The 25,249-nt window shown below is 44.2% G+C and overlaps 2 protein-coding genes across 3 annotated transcripts in view; one reads left to right on the top strand and one right to left on the bottom strand.

Moving 5' to 3' along the window:
• Positions 1-25,249, top strand: part of cdh23 (cadherin-related 23) — a 261,541-nt gene that overhangs the window by 72,567 nt on the left and 163,725 nt on the right. The gene's annotated exons all lie outside the window — the stretch shown is intronic.
• The window catches only part of vsir (V-set immunoregulatory receptor), a 94,538-nt gene that overhangs the window by 29,438 nt on the left and 39,851 nt on the right, over positions 1-25,249 (bottom strand). Inside the window, exons 3-7 of one of the 2 annotated variants that reach the window (XM_043679156.2) lie at positions 24,019-24,087; positions 17,661-17,771; positions 15,077-15,104; positions 12,960-13,135; positions 1,776-8,993 (exon numbers count right to left, since the gene is read on the bottom strand). In XM_043679156.2, the coding sequence (XP_043535091.2) occupies positions 8,968-8,993; positions 12,960-13,135; positions 15,077-15,104; positions 17,661-17,771; positions 24,019-24,087 (410 nt within the window). In that variant the 3' untranslated portion in view covers positions 1,776-8,967. Of the gene's footprint in view, positions 1-1,775; positions 8,994-12,959; positions 13,136-15,076; positions 15,105-17,660; positions 17,772-24,018; positions 24,088-25,249 lie in introns of those variants that run through there. The other variant, XM_087982408.1, reaches the window with a different exon arrangement.

The following is a 25,249-nucleotide window of genomic DNA, read 5'->3' on the forward strand; positions in this document are numbered from 1 at the left end:
TAGGGAGGGTATGTAGGGCCTGGAGGAGGTTACAGCGATAGGGAGGGGGTGTAGGGGCTATGGGGGTTACAGAGATAGGGAGGGGGTGTAGGGCTGGAGGAGGTTACAGAGATAGGGAGTGGGTGTAGGGGCTGTGGGGGTTACAGAGATAGGGAGGGGATGTAGAGGCTGTGGGGAGCCACAGAGATAGGGAGGTGTGCAGTGGCTGGAGGAGGTTACAGAGATAGTGAGTGGGTGTAAGGGCTGTGGGGGTTACAGAGATGGGAAGGTGTGTAGGGGCTGTGGGGGTTACAGAGATAGGGAGGGGTGTAGGGGCTGGAGGGGTTACAGAGATAGGGAGGGGTGTAGGGACTGGAGGAATTACAGAGATAGGGAGGGGTGTAAGGGCTGGAGGCAATACAGAGATAGGGAGGGGTGTAGAGGCTGGTGGAATTACAGAGATAGGGAGGGGTGTAGAGGCTGGTGGAATTACAGAGATAGGGAGGGGTGTAGGGGCTGGAGTAGGTTACACAGATAGGGAGGGGTGTAGGGGCTGGAGGAATTACAGAGATAGGGAGGGGTGTAGAGGCTGGTGGAATTACAGAGATAGGGAGGGGTGTAGGGGCTGGAGGAGGTTACAGAGATAAGGAGGGAGTGTCATGGGTTACAGGGATAGGGAGGCAGTGTAGGGGGTTACAGGGATAGGGAGGGGGTGTAGGGGGTTACAGGGATCGCGAGAGGGTGTAAGGTCTGGAGTAGGTTACAGAGACAGGGAGTGGGTGTAGGGGCTGAAGGAGGTTACAGAATTAGGGAGGGATATAGGGGCTGTGGGAGGTTACAGAGATAGGGAGGGGGTGTAGAGGCTGGAGGGGGTTACAGATATTGGGGGGGTATAGGGGCTGGAGGAGGCTACAGAGACAGGGAAGGGAGTCGGGGCTGTAGGAAGTTACAGAAATCGGGAGAGGTTGTAGGGGCTGGAGGAGGTTACAGAGATCGGGTGGGAGGGGGGATGGTTGCTGTGGGAGGTTACAGAGATAGAAGCTAGGACAAAGATGACTGTTGCCTTAAACATAAAGTGAGCAGGGAGGGTCAAATATCTGAAAATGTTAGAATGTTCTTTCCAAGATTTCCTCTGGATATTTTTTGTGGATGATAGATAAATTTGCATCACATGTTAACACTCCTAAAATCATGCTCAAAAACAGAATTAAGGCATAGAGCACAACTCAACCTGCCCTTTGTACATAGCACACAGAGACAGGGCACCTGGCCCACTTTGATCCCTGCAACTATTTAACTCCACACAACTTTCCACCCATCTTGATTTACATAAAGCCTGTGGGACATGACCTTCCATATCTACCTCTCTCATGTACTCACCTCACATGCTTTCTCTTAAATGCATCATACGACCAAACTATTAGCAGTGAGTTTGACCTTCTTGCCACTCTCTGAGTGAAGAGGTTTCTATATTGGATTCATCAGCAATTGTCATATATTTAAGGCCAGATGGGTGAATGTCAATGCTTGGAAGGATATTGGAATCTTTATTTTAAAATTAAATAGAAAAAAATGTTCAAACTAAAACTGAAAACAAGGTAAAAATAGGTTTGATCCATTCATTCTAATGGTTTGAGATCACTAGTTTGCAAAAACCACTCTAATATTTTGTGCAAGAATTAATTTGATATGAGGCTTTAACAATCCCTTATAACAGCATTGATAGAACCCAACTTTAGAACCCATCTTCATTCATTAGTGTAGAGTATAAGAAAGAGTCTACATAGGTGTAGGTGTTTGTAAAAGTAGAACAAGTTTTATTTCTGAAATTCTTTTAGCCTCTATGAAATTAATTTTGATATAAAAATTTTACAGCTTTAAATTTAATTAAAAACTTAGTATAAAATGACTTTACGTTCAAAGTAATTTACATATATTTTGAATAATTAACAGACAAGTTTAACAAATACAAATTGTACATTTTTTTTGTTCCATGTAATCTCTAACACTTACATGATACCCAAGAGTTGTTTATAACTGCACTTTAAAAATGGGAATGTTATACAATAGCAACATGGGGTGAAGGGTTACAATAAAACAGGTTCATTTTAAGAGGGAGACCAGTGATATTAAGAAAATTCACTTAAAATAAAATTCCGACAATTTAGATCCAATTATAAGCCCACAATTCTCAGCCATACGGAGTTGTGTTTTGTTCTTAAAACCACAAACATATGTCATCCACTATAATCCAAAACACTGACAGTGATGCACTCTGCATGGAGAAATGTGGATTTACAATTGATCTGAATGATGGACTTTTTAAAAACAAAATAGTTACCTTTGTTGATTTGACCAGGCAGAACAATATATGGTACCAGGAGAGAGCGGAACATTGGGCTTGTTTTTGTTTCATTGTTTGCATTTATTACCACTACAAAAGGTAAACTCAACAGCATGCAGTTCCAGTGCCTGTGACCTCACTAACCCCCTCCATTGCAGAAAGAGCATCATCTGGAACATCAAATTATGCAATTGAATTCAAATATCTACTCAATTGATGGCAGAATGGTGTCCTTGCTAGCCTATTTATCAGGAAGCCCGGACTAGGGTTTGAATCCCACCTTGGCAGGTGGTACAATTTGAATTCAATAACAAATCTGGAATAAAGTGTCTAATGGTGGCAATGAAACGGTTGTTGATTGTTGGAAAAATCCATCTGGTTCACTACTGAAGGTGAATGCTGTGTTAGCTCAGTTGGCTGGATGGCTAGTTTGTGATACAGAGTAATGCCAACAGCATAGGTTCCATTCCTAAACTGACTGAGGTTACCATGGAGGACTCTCCCCTTGCCTGATGCATGGTGACCCTCAGGTTACACCACCACTAGTTGTCTCTCTCTCTCTAATGAGAGAGTGGCCCTATGGTTTGGTAAGACTATGGTAACTTTACTTATGCAAACTAACAGCCTTCTAATGATAAGCCTTGACACAGACACCAACTGACTAAATCACAGGCAACATGTGCTATCTCTTTGAAAGGATAGCAGCATGGATATTGCAGACTGATCTTGTGTGACATGGATTAATTTGCTTCCTTAGATATCTCCTGTTCCCTGGATGCTGCCTGACCTGCTGTGCTGTTCCAGCAATAAAGTTTCAACTTTGATCTCCAGCATCTGCAGACCTCACTTTCTCCTGCTTCCTTAGATAGGCAAGACTAGAGGAAACTGAAAGGGGGTGACAAAAAGCCAAGATCTTTAAACTTTGGCAAGAGATTGAACATGGAGCAGTGAAGATTGTAAGTGCTTTATACACTTTTGCCCCATCGATTTAACGCAAACCATAGTGACAGGACAGATTTTTCCTGCAAAATTGTAAACCTGTTGCCGATTGTATTTGTAATTCAACATAACACAGGGAGGGGGAAGATCAAGGGGGCATCGCCTGAATGCATATGAAGACCATTTGAGAAATGGGCAATCACAGCTAGGTCAAGATCACTGGATTTTGTGGGATCCAACTTGCTCAGTCACTCTGAAGCAGATGTTCGGAGGAGCCTTTTATCACAAAGACATATTCTAAAGAAGTAAAATGCAGGTGACAAGGATAATCTTGTAATGCAGAGCCAACATGTATTTTAAGCAGAGACCAAGAGTGAAGTGATCAGCTTTGAGCTAAAGACAATACCAATTTAACCATCTTGAAAATTCTTTTAGATTAGATTACTTAGATTAGATTAGATTACTTACAGTGTGGAAACAGGCCCTTCGGCCCAACAAGTCCACACCAACCCTCCGAAGAGCAACCACCTAGACCCATTCCCCTACATTTACCCCTTCACCTAACACCACAGGCAATTTAGCATGGCCAATTCACCTAACCTGCACATCTTTGGACTGTGGGAGGAAACCCACGCAGGCACGGGGAGAATGTGCAAACTCCACACAGTCAGTTGTCTGAGGCACAACCTGGATCGCCAAGATGTGTCTGTTCTGAAAAGCCAAAGGAGATGTACACAAGGTGCAACAGAAACTGAAGAATAAGGACTAGTGAGTGGTTCCACTGCCCATACCAGTGGGTGCACTGTCTGTTGGTGATTTTTAATTCGGGGGGCTCAGCATTTGCAGGTTTTGCCTTTTTAACCCTAACAGCCGTGTTCACTCCAGCTCCTCTTCTGACTGTAACTCGTTGCAGACAGATGCAGAGTGAAGGTTTTGGGGAGTGCGGTGCACAATCTGTTTGCTTTGTGCAACCTTCTGTGCACCTCTTCACTCACACCTTTGCTTCTCGCCCTTCACCTTCCTTTCTGCAATTTGTTTCTGGCAGGGCTGAAAACTCAACCAGTAGCACCCAAATCTGCTTTCAGATAGTCCACACTGATAACACAAACACCTCTGATGTTGTCTGATAACACAGCCCTGTGAAGCCTAGAGACACTTCCTTCATGTTGAAAGCGCATTGTTTGCTCTCTGCTGTTCGTGGTCAGCCTGAAGGGTTAGGCAAGGTCTGAGGGCGAGCGACTGAAATGGTACACACTACAGGTGACTGATCTCAATGACAGTTCCAATGTGGAATTACCAGCCCTCATCGGTCTCACAGTTCCTCCCTGTGAAACAACATTTACTGAAAACAAAAAATGCTGAAGATCATTGGCTGTGAGGAAAGGTAAAGGAATGTTTTCGCTGGAAAGCTGATAGAGGCCTGATAGAGGCCTACACCATTCTGAGAGGCCTGGATCGGGTGAATAGTCAGAAAGTTTTTCCCAGGTTTGAAGTTTCAATTACAAGAAGACAGATGTTTAAGGTGTGAGGGAAAAAGTTTAAGGGAGATGTGTGAGGGAAGTTTTTCACGCAGAGAGCGGTAGGAGTCTGGAACATACTGTCCGAAGACGTGGTGGAAGCAGGCACATTGGCAACGTTTAAGAGGCATTTGGATGGTCACATGAAGAGGGAGGGAATATGGACCGAATAGGGGCAGAAGCTTTTTGTGTTTAGTTAGGGCATAATGATCAGCAAAAGCTTGGAGGGGCCGAAGGGCCTGTTCGTGTGCTGTGCTTCTCTTTTGTTCTTTGTCACAGCAGGTCAGGCAACATCCATGGTGAGAAAGCAAGCTAACGTTTAGAGTCTAGATAACTCTTCATCAGAGCTACCTGACCTGCTGTGATCTCCAGCATTTGTTGTTTTCAGTACAGATTGAGCATCTGCAGTAATATGCTTCTCTGTTCTGGTTGTTTACTGTTGAGCATTGTTGGGTCACCTGATGGTAATCTTGCAGAGAGCTTAATTGTGTTTTTCGAAATCAATTTTAACCTCAACAGCAAGAACAACAGGTAAAGGTCAGCCTTTGCAGTTGATAAAGTTTCTGCCTTATCGCTAATCAATATTTCATCAGCCGATCTCATGCCCAAAGAAAAACACCAACTGATTGTGTGGTGTCCCCAATCTGTTTCCACATATAGACTTTAGGTTCAGAGAGTTTCAATGATCCTTAAATTTCTAAAGACGTAACAAAGACCAGAACATGTTTATTTCCAAATCCCACTTGAACACCCTTAAAGTCCCCCACCAGTATGAACAACTAGGTTTAACTTTCATAAAATAAAACAGGAACAACTTTTTTAAAACTTTTGATGTGGAATGTGGCTGTCATTTGCTGAGTTAGCCGATCCCTTTTTGTCGCTTAGTGGCATTGTCAGGTCATTTCAGAATCACTTGCAGGCAGACTGGTTAAGAATGGCAGAATCTGGATCAGTGGTGCTGGAAGAGCACAGCAATTCAGGCAGCATCCAACGAGCAGCGAAATCGACGTTTCGGGCAAAAGCCCTTCATCAGGAATGCCTACTCTAAAGGGTATAAATGAACCAGATAGATTTTCTTCCCCCCAAACAATCAACATGATTTAATAGCCGTCACTACACTCTCTTTTAATTCGGGTTATTTTCCCTGTTAACTAAATTCAAGTTAATTAAAACCTAACCATCAGCCAGTCTGGGAATCAAACAACATCCCAATCTACTCGCCTGGAGTCTCTGGATTACTAGTTCAGTGACATTACCATTATGCCACCAGGTCCTTTAGAGAATATAACGTCCTTATCAAAGCAATCCTTCTAAAATAGAGCCCAGCACTGAAAGTAATGTCAAGATCACATTTCAGCTCCAAGTAATATCATCGATTTGGTTTGTGCCAATTTACCTTCTGCATCCAGTCTGATTGCCTTGACTTAAGGCTGCATAGATCCACAAATAAAACCGTTTATTTGTGGATCTATGTGGATCTAACTGAGGAGCCACAGTTGCAAGCCCCATGCCACCATCACTACCACCTCTAAACAAAATGGTGACAAACCTTGAATTAATTCATTGGAAAACGAATGTAATTTAAGGAGAATTGGCTGGGATAGTAACAGGATGAATATAACACTTTACAATATGTACAGAATCAAAGAGAATGCTAGAGAAACTCAGCAGGTCAGGCAGCAAATGGTATGACTCTTTTTCAGAAATGCATTCCAAAGGAGAGTCATACCAGAGTCAAAAATGTTAACTCTGTTCATCTCTCTACAGATGCTGCCAGACCTGCTGAGTTTCTCCAGCACCCTTGTGTTTGTTTCAGATTTCCAGCATCTACAGTCTTTTGCTTTTTATTATAAAATCAAAGATTAATGGCAAAGTAGCCTCTCTGATTGGTCATGTCTGAGCTATTTGAAAGCACTACACAACTAGTCACGCTATTTGACATCGTAAACCCATGGCCCTGCAGATTTTCCACTTCAAGCATTTATTAAGTTCTCTTTTCAAAGTTGCTATGGTAACTGCCTCCGCTGAACAATGCACTCCAGGGAAAAATAGCTGCACTAATCTGGACTAAGAGCTTCAGCTAAATGCATTACATTTGGTTCCCAGATGGTTCCCTGCACACCTAGAGTTCCCCTGCTTGTTTCAGTGGGTATGACTCCTGACCAGGAGCACATCAGAGATGTTGCTCCCAGTGCAATAACACAATGAAAACCCTCTTCCCATCCCTGCACCGGAGATCCAAATGACCTGTTTCTTTGCTCATTTCACACTGCTGTCTTCTGCCTTAAAACTGAACAAGATGTGGCTCCAAAAAGAGACAGTCTTCGTTTGTACACCTTATGTGGTAAAGGTGTAGCCACATCACTCGAATAACAGTCCACAATTGTTCTATACACCAAGATGTATTACAATGCATACTGTCAGACATCTAAATTTCACTAGGTTTTCAATTTTCTTCTCCCTCTGATATTTTGTGTCAACCCCCTCTCCCACCCCACCAATATCTCTGTGATCACCTCTGGCCTGGCACCCTAACTCTGCTTTGCGTGCATCTCTGGCAGCCACACCTCCAGCTGCCCAGGTGCTACCCTCTGGAAATCCCTCTGCTAACCTCTTCACTCTCTTTAAGATGCTCCTCCAGTGCAGTGGTATGACATATTTTAAGCAGTGTTGGAGAGCACCTTGGGAAATTTTACAAAGCTGAAGGCACTACATAAACTTTTTTTTTCATGTTTGAAGCAGAGCGCATTTGAAAAGAATAGACTTTATAGTTTGAAGTTTGTATTGATAGCATTAGCCAAGCACTGGATCAGAATCATTAACAGTCCTGGTGACTTGTTGCATCAAACCCCAGAGTGACCCATTTTAGTGACTGTGCTGAGTTTTAAAACTGAGCATTGATTGTCTCAATCATTTAGTAATACTGTTTCACTCGAAACACAATTTTAGACTGTAATTTGCTGTTTGATTATATACAAAATAAAAATTAATGTTACAATCAATGTCAACCATAATACTGACAATCATTTATAATTAGATGACACAGAATCTGCTGTTCTAGAAAGTGATCAATTGCTAATCAGAGAATACTGACTGCCCGAACCGCACTGTGTCACAATAGAGATGCTGCATGGTGCTGCTAAACTTCATTTGATTAGTCAGGCAAATAGTTATTTTAAAGCTGGTATTTTCAGCAATGCTGTGCACTCGTGCCAGATTTGGGATTGAAACATTCAACAAGTGTTAAGTAGAGAAATTCACAGGACACTGGGTTTTGGATCAAGTCATTCACCTCTTTCCATTCCCTCTTCTCTCATCCCACCCCATCTGAGTGCAAACCACGTTCATGTTGACATGACAACACAAAGACCAAGTGAAGGGTTAAAATTTCCTGGAGAGGTAGATTGGAGAAAATACTGTCAGGGCATAGGTTTGTACTGCCTGTCTGTGAAGAATAATTTTTGACATAATCAAATCATCTCCTTGAAAGCATGGGCTGTGCCCTTTGCACATGAACACTCATTCGTCAGCTCCTATTGGGGCATCTCCATCTGAACTCTTTACCTTGGGCTTGAGGTCAGTGATCAGTCATCGTTGTCCAGCATGACAAGGCCAAGCCAAAGACTTGGTGTGGTCATATCCTGCTTACATTCTTCTGTGAGTAATGCCTCAATGCCAGAAGCCAGGTCTAACTTTGAATCTGGGTTTTGAGGGTCTGATTGATCGAGTGACTGTACGTATGTCTGGTTATTGTGGGTCAGGAGGATAGGAGAGAGGACAGATCTGTACGGGTATCAGTAGACAGACAGTATACTAGCTAATCACTTAGCTTTGTGAACAGTTTAACTAATTTACGCCAATAAACTCAAGCGTGTTGTTGCATGACCAGTTGATAATTGTGTTCACTCATCCGCCATACTTAAAAGATACCAAATGTCCATTAAAGCAGAGATTGTGCTGAACTTGTCCCTACATTTTCCTCAATATGCATCTCGGCTGGAATTCACAGTTACCTTAAAAAGATCTTTGATTTGCAGTTTCCAGAATGACATAATGAGCACATAATGCTGCTAGAATGTATTTCATTGTATGTCCATTTGTCATTGTTCTCCGTGATCATACCATCTTCTGTTCATCTGGTGCTATGGTTATTATCTAAAACAAGGCATGTTCCACTCCACGGTTGCATCACTTTGGGGAGTCAGGCACAAGTTCTAGCAAAATGCAAGAGAATAAGCTTTAAGTCAATATCTCCCATTCAACATCTAATTAAATGTATATGGAGCAGCATTAAACAAAAGCCTTTCAGAAGTGCTCTCTCTCCAGATCATGTAAAGATTTCAAACAATAACAGAAAGCACTGGAGAAACTCAGCAGGTCCGGCAGCATCTGTGGAAAGAGAAACAGAGCTAACTTTTCAGGTCCAGTTAACCCTTCTTCAGAACCCTCGATGAACCTATCATTTTGTTTAGTACCCGCAACAGTAGAAATGAAAAGAGAATTTCCTGAAGTTGTTATGAAGTGTTCAAAGCACAGTTGGATTTGGGTTCATCATACCCCTCGCAGATATTTTGGTTAACTCTTCGGAGAAAGAGGAAGATTCTTCATAGGGGGCTGGATGTCAATCAGGAGGTCCTGAACCAATCTCTGAGGTAGTGGGGGAAGAGGTTGCAAACAGTCACTGGCCTGGGATTTTGTCCAGGGTCCTCCCTTGCATGGGGCTCCCTTCATAATAACAGATGGCAAATGGGCTCTCAAGGTCGAAAGGCTTTGTCAGGAGGAGCAGGCTATGGGGAATAGCTGTCTCATCATGAAGGTACCCTCTGAAAAGATTGTGTGTGTGTGTGTGTATGCCTGCAGTTTAATGGTGGCCAGTTATCATAATATATTTCTGATAGTGTAGCTATTGGCTACAATTGAGCAGCACCTTCTGAACAATCTTGAATGTGCTAATAGCCAGTCCTGATGAAGAGCTTTTGCCCGAAACATCGATTTTCCTGCTCCTCGGATGCTGCCTTTCCCAGCACCTCTCTAATCTAAACTCTGATTTCCAGCATCTGCAGTCCTCACTTTTGCTTAATAGCCACACTAACAACCAACGAAGACCATCAGTTGAGTCCATAGCATGGATCATTTACGTTTCCTAGAAACTTCGTACATTCTTAAACAGAGATCCATTCTCTGTAAATAAAGGGAATCTGTGCAGGATTTGCATATTTTATGAAATAGCCCAGAGCTTCGGGAGCCTATTGTTTCTCATTGCTTTTGCCACGGGAATGTGCCACCCAATCAAAGTTTGATTTGCTAACCCATCCTGTTCCTTCTCTCCTGCAGTGTAAATTGTTGTAATCCTCTGAAATGTGGCGTTCTTGTATTTGTCCTGACGAATGCAACTTGGGAATCTTCAGCAAAACGTCTCTCTTTTCAGCAAGATTCAAAACTGAAAGCAGCAGAATCACAGTGGCCACACATTTATTTATCCTTTCAATTCATGAAAAATAGTCGAGCGCTTCACTGAACTTTGTCAAAGGTCAGGACTTATGATTATGTAATAATATGGTTAGTGCAGTAAAAGGTTTATTTTTACTATGGGAGTTGGAGCAGAAACGTTGAACAGTGTCAAGAATTTCAGTGCTGAAGACAATTTGTACTTGAAACTTTCAGAACAGGAAGTGGTTTACTGTGGCATCATGAGTCTGAGAGATAGCTTCTAACACATGGAGCAGTTTTAATCATAGCATGGAATATCTGTGTTTTCTGCTGATTTGTTTGTGAATATCTTTCTTTGTATCAGTGCAGAATTTTCAGTCTCTTTACGGCAATAGCCTCTGTTCACAATTGACATTGCAAGTGTGTTGATTATTTTCTATGTCATGGAATTTTTGAGTTATCATGAGCCCAAAGTGAGGAATGTGGTTGGCTTTGATCTTTGCATTTCTGGAGTCACCGAGGAACACTGCTCAAAGTAGTAAGAGAACTGAGCAGGATGTGAAAACATTGACCAATCCATCAATGCCTGTTCTACTCTGGTCACATATGGTCAAAAATACCCAGTGAGATCTCCAAACAGTGAAGGATTGGAATACTCCTGCTTGCATTCCCTCTAAATGCCTCCAGTTCCACAGCCCTTCAAAATCTCCATGCACCTATGATCTTGTCTTCTGCACATTCTGTACTGTAATGAATTCCACACCCCCACCCCCCTTTCGTCTGTGGGGTCACGCTGCCAGTCCTGTAGCTGTGGAATTATCTCCCTAAACCCCTTCACCTCCCTGTCCTTCTTTTCAATCACTGCTTAAAACCCATGTCCCTTAGGGTCACCTGGCCTGATATCTCCTTGTGAGGCTCAGCATCAGAGTTTTTTTTTTTTGGTGACACTCCTGTGAAAGCACTACGGTACTTTTTTACCACTTTGTACAAGTCGCTGTTGACCCTTCAGCTCAGTAAATCTAGAAATGAATGTAACAGAAAAGTCATTCTTGGTAGATCTTGTCTTGTGGTGATGCACCAGTTCTGGTGCACAGCCTTACCGTCTCTGCAAGAGAAGCTGGGTGTTAACCACAACACCTCCACCATTGCAGGTATGTGCAATGTGTACCGCTCATTGGGGGCACTGTTTTGCCCTCTCCACTGAATTCTACTTTCATCTGTTGGCATGTCCCAGTCTTGTCAGGGTCAAATTATACCTTTTTTTAAAAACAAAATGGGCTTCTCCTGTTCTTAGACCAGATCTTCAACGGACGTCTATTACTGGAACCTCTTACCCCGTCCCACTCCCCGCAACCACTTCTGCAACTTGCTACGCTCAGACACCTTCAGCTCCCTCTTTCTTCAAACCCAACCCCTCTTTCTACTCCTCCTCCTCCCTGCCTCACTCTCTCTGTGTCTTGTTCCCTCATCCCTTCCTCAGTCTCCCCTGCCGATGTCCATCTGAAGGGATGCGGTTAGACTTGGTTTACCGTCTTATCTGAAAGACAAATCCTTCAGCAATGGCAGATGGAACTTAATATAGATAAATGTGAGGTGCTGCATTTTAGTAAGTCAAATCAGGACAGAACTTAGACAGGTAATGGTGAGGCCTTGGGGAAAGTGAGGACTACAGATGCTGCAGATCAGAGTCGAGAGTATAATGCTGGAAAAGCACAGCAGGTCAGGCAGCATCTGAGGAGCAAGAGAATCAACGTTTCAGGCATAAGCCTTTCATCAGGAAGCTGCTCCTCAGATGCTGCCTGACCTGCTGCGATTTTTCCAGCACCACATTCTCAAAATAGACCTAAGGGTTCAGGTACACTGTTCCTTGAAAGTAGCATTACAGTCAGACAGGATAGTAAAGAAGGTGTGTGGCACACTTGTCTTCATTGGTCAGAGCATTGACTGTGGGAATTGGGACATCATTTCGCAGGTGTACAGGATATTGGCAAGACCACTTTTGGAGGGCTGTATACAGTTCTGGTCTCACGTTTATAGGAAGGGTATTATTCAATTAGAATGGAAAGATTTACAAGGATGTTGTTGGAACTGGAGGGTGAGAGTTATAAGGAGAGGTTGGAACTTTTTTCCTTGGAGTATAGAAGGCTGATGGGTGACCTTATAGAGGTCTACAAAACATTGAGGGGCATCGATAAGGTGAATAAGTGAATCTTTTTCCTAGGATAGGGGAGTTCAAAACTAGAGGGCATAGGTTTAAAATGAGAGGAAAAGATTTAAAAGGGGTAGCTTTTTCACACAGAGGGTGGTACGTGTATGGGATGAGCTGCCAGAGGAAGTAGTGGAGGCTGGTACAATGACAACACTTAGAAGGCATCTGGACAGAAACATGAATAGGAAAGGTTTAGAAAGATATTGGCCAAGTGCAGGCAAACGGGACTAGTTTAGTTTGATCGACATAGCCGAGTTGGACTGAGGGGGTCTGTTTCCATGTTGTGTGACTCAGTACAGCACTGGTTCCATAGTGGCACTGGGAAGGTCAGTGTAGATGTTTGTGCTGAGGCTTCCCGAGTGGGACTTGAACCAACTCAACCCCAAAAGCTTCAGACTTGGGGGTCAGAGCATTACTCAGTGTACCTCGGCAAACATCTGAGAATGCAGAGCTTGTCCAAGTGAGCCTTTTCCGGGGAATTCCATTGGTTTCTCCCCTCCTTGTGCTAACCTGAATGATTAATGGAAGAAAGCAAACTTACCAAGTGTTGGGAAGAACCGTGGCAGTGTCTCGGGAGAAAGCGGAGTGTTGGGTTCGGAGAGGAGATGGCGGTCCGAGTCTGAGGGAAGGCGACGAATATCCAGTGTCCTTGGTTTCACTTCAGAACTTTGGGCTGGGATCTCCTCAAATACTGGATTCTCCACGCCTATCGCCTCACTGTAGATCAGGAAAACAAATTCCACACTCATTACTTTTGGCCCGAGGTCATTCATTTCTACCGGTTAGTCAGAAACAAGTTTTATCTTTTCAGCTGTAACTAAAATACTGCAGATGCTGAAAATCTGAAATAAAAGCAGAAAGTGCTGAAGAAACTCGGCAGTTCTGGCAGTATCTGCGGAGAGAGAAACAGAGTTAACATTTCAAGACCTGTATGATACTTCTTTAGAAGTGACTTAGAGTCATAGAGACAGACAGCACAGAAACAGGCCCTTCAGCCCAACTCATCCATGCTGACCAGGTTTCCTAGACTGAAATAGTTCCATTTACCTGCATTTGTCCTATTTCCTATTCACGTGTCTGCCCAAATATCTTTTAAATGTAGTAATACTGCTAGTCTCTACCACTTCCTCTGGCAGCTCGTTTCATACATGCACTAACCGCTGTGTGAAAAAGTTGCCCCTCAGGTCCTTTTTAAACCTTTCCCCTCAAACCTATATCCTCTAGGTTTGGACTCCACTACCCTCAAGAGAAGACCTTGTCAATTCACCCTACCCATGCCCCTCATGATTTTGTAAACCACCATAAGGTCACCCCTCAGCCTCCGACGCTCCAGGGAAAGAAGGCCAGTCCTCGCCTTATAAATCAAACCTTCCAGTCTGGGTAACATTCTTGTAAACCTTTTCTGCACCCTTTCCAGTTTAATAACATCCTTCCTAAAGCAGGGCAACCAGAATTGTATGCAGGATCCCAAATGTGGCCTTGTCAATGTCTTGTAAAATGGCGTGCCAACTCCTCTACTCCATGTTCTGACCAATGTCAGAATGTCAGGCAAGCATGTCAAATGCCTTCTTCACCAGCCTATCTCCCTGTGATGCCACATTCAAGGAACTGTGTGCCTAGGTCTCTCTGTTCAACAACGCCCTCACAGGGCCCTACCATTAATTGTGTAAGTGCTGCTCTGGTTTGTCTTACTAAAACGCAACACCTTACACTTACCTAAATTAAACTCCATCTGTGATCCCTCAGTCTACTGGCCCAGTTGTATTCTGAGGTAGCCTTCTTCACTGATGACCTCTTCCTCTGATGAAGCAGAAGAATCATGCCAGACTTTAAACACTAACTCTGTTTCTCTCTCCATAGATGCCACCAGGTCTGCTAAGTTTCTCCAGCACTTTCTGTTTTCATTTTCCGATCGTTTCGGGATTATTTTCCAGTTTTCGACACCATGATCGTTTATGTTAAAGGGATTTGTGCCTGACTGCTGGGCATCCAGGGCATTCTGGACCATAGATAATCTGTCAAGCCCCATGAGCATGTTAACGTACAGTTACTCACCCTTTGAAACTCTCACCAGTCAGGCAATGTGATGGTCTAACCTCTGTGTTACCAGGTACACCCGGTAAAACAACTGATAGATAAAGATTATGTGAACAAGCCAAACTTTGTGACACTAGTCCCAGCCACAGGCTGTGGTCTGCACCTTGGCCCACAATGCCTTGGTGAGAGAGTGAAGAGCTGTTCTACAGAAAGGCCTACATCTCTTCTGATCTGAAAAGTCACATGAGCAATCCAAGGTGACTTCCCCTCCCCTACCACTTCATCTCGGAGGGAGCGTGAGTCCACTTTGATTAACTCTGTGTAGAATGGATGGATAGAGTTCATTTCAGTTGTCAGACAACATTATAACATCGAGGTGAAGTACAGGCCCACTCTGCTGAACACCCCATGGTAACTGAAGGGAAATAAACTTAAAGCAAGGATTTGTTGGTGAGTCATTTCTTTGCCCTTCACACTGCTCCCCAATGACGATTCCCCAGCAGGTTGGCACTGACTCACGTTCTGAAACCTGACTGTATTGCCTGTACGAAAGGGCAAAGACAAGGAGGACATCCCCTTCAGTTTAACAGAAAGATTGGAGGACCAATAAAAAAAACGTACCTATCCATTCGGACAAGCTCATGGGCTCCTGCAATGAAAAACAAGTGAGGTGAGACTGTGAAAAATTGAAATATTGCATGTGCAGGTTGCAGAAGAAAAACCACAAATGATTCAAAAGGTTAAAACTTAATGCATCAATTACATTGTGTTTACAGTACAGAAACTGGTTGTTTGGCTCAAACGACCTATACTGACCGTGACATTCTGCTTGAATCGTCATCTTACCCATCAGTAAAACGGTCCGTTCATTTCGCGATTATACTTACCTGACTTCTCCTTGAATGTATCTGCACTGTTGCATGACACGTTAAAGGTTTCTTTCACACTGACTCCTCACAATATTGCTGACAGCAGATTGGCTTTGCATTACCTTAGTTGTGTCATGAGACAGTGTGGAGGTGGAACAGGAAAGTTCTGTGGGATGCCTGATTATAATCATCAGCTGCTAATACTTCTGCTATTTCTACAGTGCTATTATCAAACGCTGATGGGGACATTACCTGCTAAATTTCGCTGACTGGGGTTAGACTTTCTCTGACACTCAAACCACAAATGCAACCATGCTTCAATCAGGCTGACACAGACTCCAGTGCAGCTCTGAAGAACTGCTGTGCCACAAATACATTTTCAAAGCCATGGCCATTGCCTTGTTCTTATGGTTATTCAGGTGGGCATCAAACCCTGTGAACAAAGCCATTCACAGTATCATAGAATTGTTAATGGTGCAGAAGGAGGTCATATGAACAGGAAGAGTTTTGAGGGATGTGGGCTAAATGCTGGCAAATGGGACGAGGTGAGATTGGGATGCCTGGTCGGTGCAGATGAGTTGGACCAAAGAGTCTATTGCCGTGCTGTATGACTCTATTTAGCCTGTCATTTTAGATTAGATTCCCTACAGTGTGGAAACAGGCCCTTCAGTCCAACCAGTCCACACCAACCCTCCGAAGAGTAACCCAATCAGACCCATTTCCCTCTGACTGATGCACCTAACACTATGGACAATTTACCATGGCCAATCCACCTGACTTGCACATCTTTGGATTGTGGGAGGAAACCGGAGCACCCGGAGGAAACCCACGCGGACACGAGGAGAATGTGCAAACACCACACAGACAGTCGCCCGAGGCTGGAATCAAACCTGGGATCCTGGTGCTGTGAGGCAGCAGTGCTAACCACTGAGCCACCGATTTCTGCACCGGCTGTCTGTGCACTTTCACCCAATGCCAATCCCCCCGTCTTTTCTCCTGTTCCCCCAACATTGTTCCTATTTTAATAAGCCATCCAGTGCCCCTCTTGAATGCCTCAGTTGAACCTGCCTCCACCACATTTCCAGGCAGTACATTCCAGACCCAAAACACTCATTGAGTGGGAAAAAAAGGTTTTATTTTCCCTCTGCCAACATCAGCAGATTAACTCTGACTTCTTGCCTACTGTGAAATGATATTGCGGTTAAAATGGGTGCTCTGTCTTCCGACATAACAGAAATGCGTTTCCAGGAGAAGGCCTGAGACACACGATAAGGATATTTTATAAACACAGATCTCTCACACTGATAAAAATTGGAGACCTTCATTGCTGAATAGGAGTGCCTGTTTGGGTACAGAATGCCATTCTATCTAATTTTCAGAAGTATCTGTTTATGAAGTGAACTCTTCTTTGGCACTCAAATGCCAAAACAAACTGGTCAGGGAAAAGCAGAGCAGGACAAAGCTGACTGGTGTGCAGATAATCAGTAACTGTAATATCTGCTCAACTTTAAAGGGGAAAAAAAAGGAGAGATAATGTGACATTGACTGTAGGACACATCTGAGAGAGTGGCATTGATAGCAGAGTGTGTCTGAAAGAGTGACAGTGATACAGGGGTGTGGGGGAGCTTGAGAGAGTGTCAGCGACAGCAGGAATGTCAGTATAAGCTGGGGGTCCTTGGGGGAAGTGTGTTAGTATTTACAGGGGGTCCTTGGGGGAATGTGTCTCGAAAAAGTATGGGGTCCTGGGGGGGATTTTGACAGAAATTGCAGGGGTTCCCGGGGGGAGTGTGTCAATATTTACAGGGGGGTCCCTGGGGGGAGTGTGTCAGTATTTACAGGGGGTCCCTGGGGGGAGTGTGTCAGTATTTACAGGGGGGTCCCTGGGGGGAGTGTGTCAGTATTTACAGGGGGGTCCCTGGGGGGAGTGTGTCAGTATTTACAGGGGGTTCCTGGGGGGAAGTGTGTCAGTATCTACAGGGGGTCCCTGGGGGGAGTGTGTCAGTATTTACAGGGGGGGTCCCTGGAGGGGAGTGGGTCAGTATTTACAGGGGGGGGGTCCCCGGAGAGTGTGTCAGTATTTACAGGGGGTCCCTGGGGAGAGTGTGTCAGTATTTACAGGGAATCACTGAGACCGTGTCAATAATTGCAAGATTTTGCCAAGAGTATAGTGATACCTATGGGTATCTGCTGTGAGTGTATAAATGTTTGCAGAAGTTCCTGAATACAGGTAACCAGCAGCTGTGAAATATTTGGTGTCACTGCCAACATCCATCCAGGCATTTTGCATTTGTGGCATGCAGAGCTGCTGTAAGCAACCGAGCTGGTTTCTCACTTACGTCTCCTGGTGGCCGCACCCTGCCTCTGTTTGTAAATAAGGAGCAGAATCAGGGGCAAAGACAAGATGCCGATGACACATCCCATGGTGGCAAGAGCAGCAGCTGTGGTGGCTGGGGGATTCAAATATAAAACAAAGCATTAATCGATATGCATGGCATGTGCAGCCATTCAGAAAGGAAGACATACCCACACAGCGCCATTGAAGGATGGCAAAGCACAGAAGGAGACCATTTGACCCATCTTGACTGTGGTAGAGCTATCCAATGCTACCTGGTCCAACTCCCCTCCTTCCACAGTACCCTATCCTGTATAAATGTTTCCATTCAAATGGTGACCTCGTCTGGAAGCTTGGCAGGGTGGATCCCAAGAGGATTTGTTCCATTTTTGGGAAGACTGAGAACCAGTAGCACATTTAGAAATAAGAGGCTTCCATTTAAGATGCAGTGAAGAATTTGTTTTTTCTCTGAGACCGTGTCATTAATCTTTGGAATTCCCTCCCACAGAGGACAGGTCATTGAAGGATATTCGAATCCACATTCAGCAGATTTTGGACTTATTGCAGTATCTCTGAAAGAGAAGATTTGGAGATGCCGGTGTTGGACTGGGGTGTACAAAGTTAAAAATCACACAATACCAGGTTATAGTCCAACAGGTTTAATTGGAAGCACACTAGCTTTCGGAGCGATGCTTCTTCATCAGGTGATAGTGGAGGGTTCAATCCTAACACAGAATTTATAGCAAAAATTTACAGTGTGATGTAACTGAAATTATACATTGAAAAATTGATTGTCTGTTAAGCCTTTCATCTGTTAGAATACCATGATAGTTTCACTTCTTTCATGTGTAAATCACAAAACCTTTTTTTAAAAAGTTGCATTCTCAGGTTAGCTGTTAACAATGGTGATAGCTGCTGCCTGTCCCGAAAAGTGGCCGAGCAGAGGCTGATAGCTAAGTTCGGTACCCATATGGAGGGCTTCAGCCGGGCCCTTGGGTTCATGTCACACTACAGGTGACCACCATTGTACTATACACACACACAGATACTCCCACACACACACACACACACACACACACACACACACACTCTCACACACACACAGGCACTCCTATACACACATACACACGGACATACATATACACAGATGCGCACACAGACACCCACACACACCCTTACAGACACACACACTCCCACACGCACCCCCTCACAGACTTAAGACACTCTGCACTCTATACACACACACACATACACTTTCTCACACTCACAACCCCCAACCCAGACAGACACACACATACAGACAGACAAAGACCCACATGCACACATATATTTTGTGGGGTGAATTTGTACTTGCAAGGTTACATTGTACTTTGCTCAAAAACTGCATGCATTCATGTAGAACTCTATTATCTCATTTTTTAGATTAGAATCAATCTAAACATCATGGTATAGTCAAAGAACACAGGGGGCTAACACCTTCAACATATTGTCTAGCTATCACCATTGTTAACAGCTAACCTGAGAATGCAACTTTTTAAAAAAAGGTTTTGTGATTTACACATGAAAGAAATGAAACTATCACTGTATTCTAACAGATGAAAGGCTTAATAGACAATCAATTTTTCAATGTATAATTTCAGTTACATCACACTGTAAATTTTTGCTACAAATTCTGTGTGTTAGGATTGAACCCTCCACTATCACCTGATGGAGCGTCGCTCCGAAAGCTAGTGCTTCCAAGTAAACCTATTGGACTATAACCTGGTGTTGTGTGATTTTTAACTTTGAAAGAGAAGTTTTTTTGGTGTAAGGTAAAGTCACCAGAGTCTTACCCAACCGTAGGGCTGCTCTCCCATTAGAGAGAGATGACTGGTGGTGTAACCTGAGGGTCACCACACCTCAGGCAAGGGGAGAGGTTATGTAGGAGAGTGCTTCAGGGTAACCTCAGCCAGTGCAGGAATTGACCCCACGCTGTTGGCGACACTCTGTATTACAGAGCAGCTGTCCATCCAGCTGAGCTAACATGTACATGTACTGTCCATTGAGTAAATGTTAACATGTGCAGTCAGGGACAGCCTGTCATCTGTTTCTGTTTCCAATGATTGGTTTTCAGTTTCATTGAGTTATTCTGAAGTTTATTTTCTGATCATTGCATGACTAGGGGGTGGGGGTGGGGTGTAGTCCTGACTGCCCATAAGCAAAGCCAGCCTGCCAACTGGCTGTGCACTTCAGAAGAGGAAATATGTTTCTGTCACAAAGTAAAGTCTGAAAATTAATATGAATGATACCTTCCTTTAAAACATGAGGCCTTGTTGAGAAAGGAAATCAGCTAGTTTTTTTAAACATATTCATTCAAGAGATATTGGTGTCACTGGTAAGACCAGCATTTTTTACCCATCCCCAACCACTTAACTGGGAAGTGAAATTCTCAACCACATTGCTGTGGGTCTAGAGTCACATGTAGGCCAGACTGGATAAGGATAGCAGATTTCCTTCCCTCTCGGGCATTAGTAAACCAGATGGATTTTTTTTTACAATAATCAGTGATTTTGTCCTAATCTTCATTAGATTAGATTCCCTACAGTGTGGAAACAGGCCCTTCGGCCCAACAAGTCCACACCGACCCTCCAAAAAGTAATTCACCCAGACCCATTTCCCTTTGACTAATGCACCTAACACTATGGGCAATTTAGCATGGCCAATTCACCTAACCCACACATCTTTGGACTGTGGGAGGAAACCGGAGCACCCAGAGGAAACCCACACAGACACGGGGAGAATGTGCAAACTCCACACAGACAGTTACCCGAGGCGGGAATTGAACCCCAGTCCCTGGCGCTGTGAGGCCATCATGCCGCCCTCTTATTACTGAGACTATCTTTTCAATTTCAGGTGTATTAACCAATAACATCAAACAGAGAACAGGATCCTCAGCCCACCATTTCAGTGTTGAGGATGATGTCATTCTAATCCCATCTGCCTGCACATGGCCAGTATCCCTCTATTCCCTGCCTGTCCGTGTGTCTGTCGGAGTGCCTCTTAAACATTGCTATTGTATCTGTTTCTAGCACCTACTCGCGGTACATTCCATGCACCTACCACCCTCTGTACAAAAATATCTTTTAATCTTGCCCCCTCTCATCCTAAACCTATGCCCCCCAGTATTTGACACTTCCAGCCTGGGAAAAAGACTCCAACTATCCACCCTATCCAAGCCTCTCATAATTTCACATATTTCTATCAGGTCACCACTCAGGCTCTGATGAAAACAATCCAACTTTGCCCAACCTCTCCTTATAGCTAATATGCTCCAATCCAGGCACCATCCTAGTAAACCTCCTTTGCACCATCTCCAAAGCCTCCGCATCCTTCCTATCATGTGTCAGCCAGAACTACTCAACAGAAATACTCCAAATGTGGTCTAACTAAAGTGTTATACAGCTGCAACATGACTTACCAACATCTGTCCTTGCCCCGACTGATGAAGTCAAGCATGCCATGCACCTTCTTCATCAACCTGTCCACTTGTATTGCCATTTCCTGGAAGCTATTCACTTCTACCCCAAGAAACTGGTGTACTTCAATGCTCCGAAGAATTCTGCCATTTACTGTATACTTATCTCTTGCATTTTTCCCTCACCTTGGATCCCCGACTCTCATAACAAAGAACGCTGTCTCCTCTCTAAGGATTCCAGATTCTTCACTTTCAAAGAGCTAGCTCATGAACTCCCTCAAAAGCCACTCGGCCACAGACTGTTTCAACGACTGGACATGTTCTGGTTACTCACTGTGCTTCCCCCTAAATTCTGGGAACAGTACTCCAGCAGCTACTCATGGGCACCATTTCAGCTTCATTGCAAACAGATAATGTCACCAAACTAACATGGCCTCTAGGTTCCTTCAAGCTCCAATCTTGCTCTCTGCATCAAGCATATACTACTTGTAGACTTCCTTCAGCCCCACTCTCAACTGCACTGAACCAGTCATGGTTTGGAGCCTTCTTCGGAGATTCCAAAGTTGCAGGACCTTTCCTGATCTTTAACCCCAACACTCAGTAGAACCTACTGGCTCCCTGCATTACTCAGCATCCTAACTCTTTAGCCACGGTAGCATCCTCTTCCGGAGAAAGTCTCCATCCTAAGTATTGACTGACTAGCAGCCCAAATGTAGCAATCACGCCTCCCCCCCCCTCCCCGCCACCTTCCTCTGACTCACTTCCTAAAACTGACTGTTCAGTAACACTTCAACTATTCCAAGTGACATAGGGGAGAATGTTCCTGATTACTGGGGAGTCCAGAATTGGGGGTCACAGTGAAGGATACAGGATCAGCCATTTACAACTGAGATGAGGAGGAATTTCTTCACCCAAAGAGACTGTGGAATTCTGTGCCACAGAAAGCAGTTGAGGACAAAATGTTGAATGCATTCAAGGAGTTGGATATCGTTCTTGAGGCTAAAGGGAATAAATGGGAGCAGGGTACTGAGCTGGATGGTCAGCCATGATCATACTGGCTTAGAATAGCATCATGGTCAGCACAGACACGGTGTGCCGAAGGGCCAATTCCTGTGTGGTACTGTTCTATGTTTGAATGATGGAGCCGTCACAAAAGGCTGAATGTCCTATTCCCGCTCCTATTTTTATACAAACCTGCCAACAACTCCCACCCTTGTGCCAAGACAGGATTGACTGTCCATGTGTTCTCTGAGTGTTACAGTTCTCCAGTTAACTTCTTACAGCTGTCAGCTCAAAACACGCACACACACAGTAAATAATAGATACAAAATTAACATTCATATCATCGCACATAAGAGAATGAATTTTAAAATATACCAACAGCTGGAGGCAATTGTGGCTAAACCGTTGTTTTTAACAGTGAAGGCTATGGGGAGATTTGACAGAGCTGTTTAAAATCATTTTTTGATTCAGTAAATAGCGAGGAACAGTTTTCAATGGGTGAAGGAAACAGGTTGAAGAACCAAAGGTGACAGGAAGGAACACTTCCTCTTGCAGCAAGTGTTTAGGAATGGGACTGAATTAGCCGATCAGGTGGTGGATACAGATGTGGCATAGTGGCCAGGAGGCCTGACTTCTGTGGAATGACATCTCTCCAGCAGCTGGTTAGGAAAAGTAGGTTAAATTAAAATAAAAGAAGGGATAAATACAGAGGAAATTCAATTATCTGAAGGACACGGGCGGGGAGTATTTTGTTCGGTTAACCGAATGCCATATAACAGAGTTAGCCACGCATCGGGACCTTGTGATCTTGTCCAGAAGATCCAAAGTTCAATTATTTCACTGCTGGATATCGAGGTTCTTCTGTACACGAAACAGAAGTTTAAAATTCATGGGGATAGAAAGAGGAGGGGGGTGCAACTCAATGAATTGCTCTTCAACACAGGCGACTGACTGTGTGGAGTTTGCACATTCGCCCCATGTATGCGTGGGTTTCCTCTGGGTGCTCCAGTTTCCTCCCACAGTCCAAAAATGTGCCGGTTAGATGAATTGGCCATGCTAAATTGCCCACAGTGTTAGGTGAAGGGGTAAATGTAGGGGAATGGGTCTCAGTGGGTTGCGCTTCGGAGGGTCGGTGTGGACTTGTTGGGCCAAAGGGCCTGTTTCCACACTGTAAATAATCTAATCTAGTAAGTAATCTAATCTGACAGTTTGGCAAGGGGCTGGACGGACTCCTTCTCTGCTGTCCTCGGTTCTGATTCAGTGATTGTAACCTGCCAACACAGTTTTAGGAGAGGGCTTACGGGAGCTGATGGAAGGGTACGTCTTGGTGGGGCCCGCTATCTTTCCTATGTCTGCAGATGGTCCCAGCACAGAGGTGACAAAGAGAAGAGAATCACTGAAGGGTTTTGGAAGACCACACTGAAGTTGCAGGAGGAGAAAACATTGCACAAGCCAACTGAACCGGGCAGCACGGTGGCTGAGTGGTTAGCACTGCTGCTTCACAGCGCTAGGGACCCAGGTTCGATTCCAGCCTCTGGGGACCTTCTTTCTCTGTGGAGTTGGCACATTCTCCCCGTGTCTGCATGGGTTTCTTCCGGGTGCTCCGGTTTCCTCCCACAGTCCAAAGATGTGCAGGTTAGGGTGGATTGGCCATGGGAAATGCAGGGTTACAGAGATGTGGGTGGGATGCTCTCAGTGTGGACTCGATGGGCTGAATGGCCTGCTTGCACATTGTAAGGCTCCTCTGAAATAGGAAAGAGCTACACAAAGACAATCCCACCAAACTGGACAGTGGAAATGAGTTGTTGCCAAAAAGAGTAAAATGGTTGCCCCCATTCCTAAGAGTAGAGACAGGGATAGAAGGGATAGTTAATCCCGAAATAAGATGAGAGAGTAAATATCTTACCTTCTGTATCTGATACTTCAGTACGGTCACGAAAAGTACACTTCTGATTAGCAATGTGAGTTCCATTTCCTGTGTATGTATAAAATATAAAAAAGAGCAGTTCAGCAGTTTCTTCACAATTCAGTGTGTGAAGTTGGTGTTGGTACCAGCAGACACATACATGGAGGAAGATCATCTGACTGATAGAGCTCAGTGTTCCTTCTCAAATATTTTGTCTCCTCTCCCTTACCTGGCAGAATATCCAGCTCCTGGTGACACTGTGGATGAGGTGCACCCCTTGATATCAGCCGTGGGTTTTATCCATTTTCCAGTTTAAAGGAAATAAGCACATGCATTTATAAAGTGCCTTAGATGGTCCCAATGCCCCAAAGCAATTTGCAGCTAACCTTCAGCATTTTCTGCAGTAATCCCAGTGATCCAATACAGCCAATTATTGCACAGTGAAATCCTGCAAACAATAATTTGAGAAATGACCAGGTCTGGAAGGTTTGAGTTATAAAGAAAGGCTGGATAGGCTGGGACTTTTCTCACTGGAGCGTATGGGGTTGGCAGGTGACATTAGAGAGATTTATAAACTCATGAGGAGTAATAGATAGAGTCAACGGTCATTGTCTTTTCCCTCGGATGGGGGATTAAAGACTAGGGGTCACATTTTTAAGATCATGGAGAGATTTTTTTAAAAAGTAAGAGGCAAACATTTTACAGGTGGTTTGTGTGTGGAATGAACTTCCTGAGGATGTGGTGGATGTGAGTACAATTACAACATTTAAAATACATTTGGATGGATACATGAATAGGAACAGTTTGAATGGATATGGGCCAGGAGCAGGCAGCTGGGACTAGTTTAGTTTGGGATTATGTTCAGCATGGACTGGTTGGACCGAAGGGTCTGTTTCCGTGCTGTATGACTCTGTAATCAGATCTAGTGAAGCTTGTTGAGAGACAGACATTGGCTGAGATTTGGGGTGGGGGTGCAACTGTTAGATCTGTGTGCTCTGTCCTGTTATCATGTGGTTAAAAATGGCATTTTGCTGTGCCCTATGTTTCCTGTGCCCTCTCTCCATCATCCACTAGAGCTAAAGGGTCTCAAGTTTTGCTGAAACTTTGTGTTGAAGCAAGGATCAGCCTTGTAGCCATTCTAGCATCGCATTGTCTGCGAGTCGACCTGCATTACATCAGGGAAGACATTACAGGAGCTGTGATGGCCCAGTGGGAGTGGAGGGAGCGCAGC

Source organism: Chiloscyllium plagiosum, unplaced genomic scaffold, assembly GCF_037043375.1.
Source record: "Chiloscyllium plagiosum isolate Xiang-an unplaced genomic scaffold, Cpla_swu_hap1 HiC_scaffold_43, whole genome shotgun sequence".
Lineage (NCBI taxonomy): Eukaryota > Metazoa > Chordata > Chondrichthyes > Orectolobiformes > Hemiscylliidae > Chiloscyllium > Chiloscyllium plagiosum.